This window comes from Cynara cardunculus, assembly GCF_001531365.2.
Source record: "Cynara cardunculus var. scolymus isolate 2C chromosome LG 3, CcrdV1, whole genome shotgun sequence".
NCBI classification, from domain to species: Eukaryota; Viridiplantae; Streptophyta; class Magnoliopsida; order Asterales; family Asteraceae; genus Cynara; species Cynara cardunculus.
The window spans coordinates 5,949,854-5,955,209 of record NC_037530.1 but is presented as its reverse complement, the minus strand read 5'-3'; the positions used below and the strand labels follow the sequence as shown (position 1 = coordinate 5,955,209).

General features: G+C 34.7%; 1 protein-coding gene across 1 annotated transcript; it reads right to left on the bottom strand.

Moving 5' to 3' along the window:
- Window positions 1-1,203: 1,203 nt before the first annotated feature.
- LOC112508831 (reticulon-like protein B4) lies at window positions 1,204-3,702 on the bottom strand. Its single transcript, XM_025113624.1, has 5 exons — window positions 3,335-3,702; window positions 2,199-2,379; window positions 1,962-2,103; window positions 1,761-1,830; window positions 1,204-1,662 (listed from the first exon to the last, which is right to left on the bottom strand). The coding sequence occupies exons 1-5, from the start codon at window positions 3,546-3,548 to the stop codon at window positions 1,496-1,498; spliced, it is 774 nt and encodes a 257-aa protein (XP_024969392.1). The 5' UTR covers window positions 3,549-3,702; the 3' UTR covers window positions 1,204-1,495.
- Between the last annotated feature and the right edge of the window lie 1,654 nt (window positions 3,703-5,356).

Sequence of the window (5,356 nt, the reverse complement as noted above, 5' to 3'; positions counted from 1 at the left end):
AAAATCAAGATACATCTCACTACATTATGCGAACACCTTTCTAATAACTTCACAGTAACAATCCACCGTATTCATGCATACCCCACGAACTAATCCCATCCTAACCTAATTTCCATCATCCCCTTTATATCTCTTACCAATTTCCTTAAATCACCAAGCATTGTTTAATGTTCCCAAATGGAGGTTAATATTAGGCAGGACATGTTACGTGTTGCTCTTGCTAGAACCTATACCTCATTTTAATTTTTGTGATAAAAACAAATTACTCTATTATTGTTTAGATCTATAATATCTAACATACATAGATACAAATATTTAGTTGACATATTTATTACCTTTTTTCATTAATATTAATAACAATAATAATATAGATAGATTCCAGCTTTTTTGAAAGTTATATATAAATGATAAAAATCAATTGAAAACTCTCTTACTCTTTTAAAACCACAATAAAATAAAATTAAATCAAGACGGACAAATAATAAAACAAAGAACAGAATAGGACTTAGGGTTCGAGTTCTAGTACTAATAAATTGGGTTAAGTGGTAACTTCACATATTTCTTGTAACAATATTGATGAAAACAAAGGACACAATATCATACAAGGTACATACCACAGTATAAGCAAATTCAGTGGTAATTATATGATTTTTTTTAAACAGAAGTATTGCAAAACACGTTTTCTTTTCAAGGGTTGGGTTCACGTGAGACTAAGGGTTTTTCGTGAGACCGGTAAGACCAATTTATGTTCATTGATCAACTTTATAAGTTAATGATCTAAAGTTGCACGATAGCAACTTTATGATTATTGAGAAGTCTCGTGGCAATTTTGTGATGATGAATGTTCAGATTGTAGATCTAATCCAAAAGGTTGAGAATTGGTCTTACGAGTCTCACGAAAAACCCTTAGTTTTTTCAACCCAACAATTGGTGAAACCATGCATGATGTAATAATTATGAATCATTGTGTTTTATGAAACATGCTAATTGGTGGTCTTTGCAGGAAACAAGCACTACTACTACTACTATTACTATGTGTATATTCATTCATCCTCAACCTCATATTAATATTCTTTACCACAGAAACGACTTCTGTGAACCACTTCCTGCTCACAGGCCCCACTTGGATTAGCCTATGGGTTTTCAGTGGTCATAATTTCATCAATTCAATCCATAGCTTCCAAATTATATAACATTTGTTTTGTTTGAAAATGATCAATGAAACAATGCCATTTAGATTGGACAACTAGTAGAATACAAAATTATATCCCCCTTCCACTCATAGGTTTCAAAAAACTCAACTGGCCAAAACCAGCTGCAGTGTAAAGGGGATTTAAACATTACATGATAACTGAATTTGTTTAAATTATCATCATGGATTCACCCAAATGTATCAGGAAATCAATGAGAGAATAGGGTTTTCTAGTTTATAAAAATATCACAACAAACAAAAGCCAAGACACGCCTGAGACTAGTCGCAGTGTCCAACCGTCTTCTATGCAAACTTGGCCTTCAATGCCCCTACTGGGATCTTGCTCAAAACCTTCACACTGAATACCGCATACTGCTTCTTGATCTCGGCCTCTGCTTTCTCAGCAAAAGCATCAACCTTGTCCTCATATCTGTCGTATAGATAGGGTACCGTGTGCAGCAGAACAATGCCTGTTGATGGTTGAGAGAATGAAAAAGAATAGAAACACACAGTCGAGAATGGATAATAATTGTAAAACATCTACAACACAAATGGAAATGATTCTTACTTATGTAGAACAAGGTCAAAAAGTTACAGCAGCTCCCCACAATTGAAAGCACCCACAAACCAGCAACCACCTGATAAAAATAGAGATCAAGTCATTAGTGGAATAGCACATTATCTCCATCATGCCCAACAGATTATATGTAAATAGCCCAAGATTCAGAGAGTTGTCATGCAGAAAGATGGTTGTACGATCAATACATACAGCAAGAAATTTCTTCAAGTCTTTCCCTGAAGCAATATTTCGAAGGATCTCTAGAGCATTATTGACTTCAACCCTAAGGGCAGAGGCCACACCGAGAACAATATCTTCTGGGAGGGCGACTTCTGGGAACTTAGGAGGAGACCTGATCATAAGTGATAGAAGAAAAAAAGGAGGTCAGGCAAGATAGAGATAGATCAAACTACCAGAAAATTAAAAGAAAAGGCCGCAGCAGATTACTTGTTGATGAAGCTGGCTGCATTTGACCACAGGAAAAGGACTGCCAGAACTAATATTAGAGTATGGCATACTAGTGAAAGTAAGTGATACTCAACCAATTCGAAAAGCACCCATATCAAAGTAACAAAACCGAGCACGCCAGCAGAAACCTTCTTGTCCTTCCACAGAAATATATCAGCAGCTGTCATAAAGAAAGTTGAAATGTATAAGGTATTCGAAAGAAAAAAACTGCAATAAATTTTCTCATACATGGAAACAGACATGAGATCAGGCTAGGCAACATGAACTCTATGACATTGTAGGAATTTGGTCTAGTTTTATAGATTGAGTTGTGAAGCAAACAGTCACTACTGTCACCTGCTATTTAATCAAAAGGGTAATTGGAGAGCATAGCATGACATCCATATGTTCCCATGAACACATTCACTATACATGTTGCCAGAGTTGATGAGTAAGACTGTTGAACTTCTAAGACTCATCTTAAATGCAATGATAACCCACATAATATAACACGGATTAATCAGTTACATGAACAAAACAAGTGAAGTGTTCGAATTGAATTTGCCAGCTCCATATTAGCCCAAAAACATAGGAATAAGGTCTCAAAACTAAAATATTTGCCATTTTATCAACAAAATACAGTCGATAAATTTAATCAAAATGAGCTGATCGAATATACTTTCAGGCTCTCAAATCAGCAAAAAATTGCTTTCTATGAGTTCTTAAGTTCCAACAACAAAACAGGATAGTCCATTCAATACAAGGAAATATCCAGATCCGTTAAAGCCTTCTTGTTTTTGGGATTCCAGTAAATTGTCAATGATCCACGACCACGCCGTTCAAGAAATAGATCAAGAAACATTAATACTGCAATCGATAGGTTATTACACATTTAATGCATACTACCAATCCGAAATGGAGTCTCCTGATACTCAAAACGTAAAATCGAATAACAACCATCGCAGATCTAGAGCAGAGATACGATACTAATGTACGATTACTAATTCAAATTGCGGATCTACTTTAGCAATCAACTTAAATTCTTCTTGTTTATGAATCGATGAAATTTAAGAAGCATAGAACCTTAGTCGAGTAATCTAGCACTGTAAAAAAGTTAAAAGTAGAAATGTGCATACGTTTGCCGCCTCCTAAGAGCTTGTGTACAGGCCTCTCCCTCCCGAATAGGCGATAAATCTTGTCCTTGACATCGGACACAGAGGCGCTCTTCTTGCCGTCGTCAGAATCCGACGAAGAAGAATCTTCATTGTGAAACGTTTCCGATATCTTCTCCTTCACTGATTCAACGAACGATGGTTCGTGCTCATGATCACCGGCGACGTTATCGGCCATGTCTAGATTAAAATTACCGGATCTGACGGTGATTCGGCGCCGGAAATCAGGAGAAGGTGCGTGACTTTTTCAAAATTTTCTGGTTTATGTGTGAAGAAGAATGAATAAATATCTGTGCAACCAAGGAGTAGGTTCGGTACCGAACCTTAGGTTCGAAAATATACGAAGCTGATAGCTTTTCACGGTAACCAATGAGTAGCAGGTGCGCGACAAAGGTGGGAAGCGGAAGTTCCGTTTAAATTTGACGGCGTTAGGGTTGACGGCGGGGTCTCTAGTTTCGGGCCGTACCGACGGCTATTAACTTATTAACTATTAAACACGGTTCATGATGGACTTCAAAAGCCCATACGATTAGGGCCCATTACACAAATATTTATTCTTATTGAAATACTTGTGTTTCGATGAGAATAAAAGTTAAGATGAAAAACGTAAGAAGGATCTCCACCCTGGATTTATATTAAGATGTGATGCATCGAGATGAACCAGATCAATCCACATATCTAGCGCGATTCACATGTGGGTTTAAGATTAAAACGAAACAAATATATATCTTATCGGCCCATGTACTTTTTTGTAATCTTTAGTGTTCAGTCACGTAGAATCTTGAACATAATAGTCGGAAAACGGCTAATGGCTAATGGCTCTAACGGTACTCAAACTTATAACCAATAGCGAAGGAGCTCCAGATCCCAACCTTTTATCGGCACCCATTACGCTCTTGTGGTACCTTGGGTGCATTTAGTTGATTCCAATGTTGAATGATTGGGGTGAAAACCTAAGCCGTAACGTAACATTTATGTTTTAATTAAGTAACTTTCAAAATCGGTCTTTAAATCCATCAATAAATTCAATTCGATATAACACAAATTAAAAGGTAATAAAGTCAAACTTAACAAACACCAAAACAAAATTTTACCCAAGTATCTCGTTTTACATAACATGAGCAAATTTATGCTATATTATAAAGCATTTGACAAAAACTCTTAAAAACCATTTTTTTATGTATGAAGTACTTTTTATTGATGCATATTACTTACAATTCAAGGTTGCAAGTAAATTATGCGTAAATACAATTTATTAAAGCTTCATTTTTGAATTCGTATAACTAACTGCAGATAAACATAATCTTAGAGGATAAACATCTCATTTTAATTATAAAATATCTAAAATATAATTAAAATATTATTGAGTCCTAACAGAATACTTAATTATTATCTTAAAAAAATTATTTTAAAATTAATTTGTTTTTAAACTTCAATTAAATTATAATAAAAAATTAAATTAAAAAAATTACATAAAAACGAGAACTTTTAGATAGTTAATTTGATGTTAATATCGCTTATTTTTTTCAAAATTTTATAATATCATCAAATTTATATTTCATTCAAAAATAAAGACATTTTCTTTTTCTCAAAACCACATAAAATCGCATTATAACATCCATAGACCCAAAATATAGAACGAAACATTAGAATCAAAATATACATCGCTGCATTGTGCGAGTACCCTTCTAGTCCTTATAAACAGTGATTACACACACACACACACAGAGATGTACTATATAGAACTTATTGAACGATGTATGCTTGATCTTATAATTTTCCATCCTACTACTTATATAATGCTTAACGGTTATCGTGTATATGACGTAAGAATTTTCATGTACAGAATAAGAGAATGAAGGTATTACCGTCGGATTGATGAGTACTCTAGGTGGCACCGATGAATTTGGCATGTGCATAACGAAAACGGAGATCAAATCTTGAACGTTGTTGGTATATTTGTAAACGACCGTTGTTAACCGACAA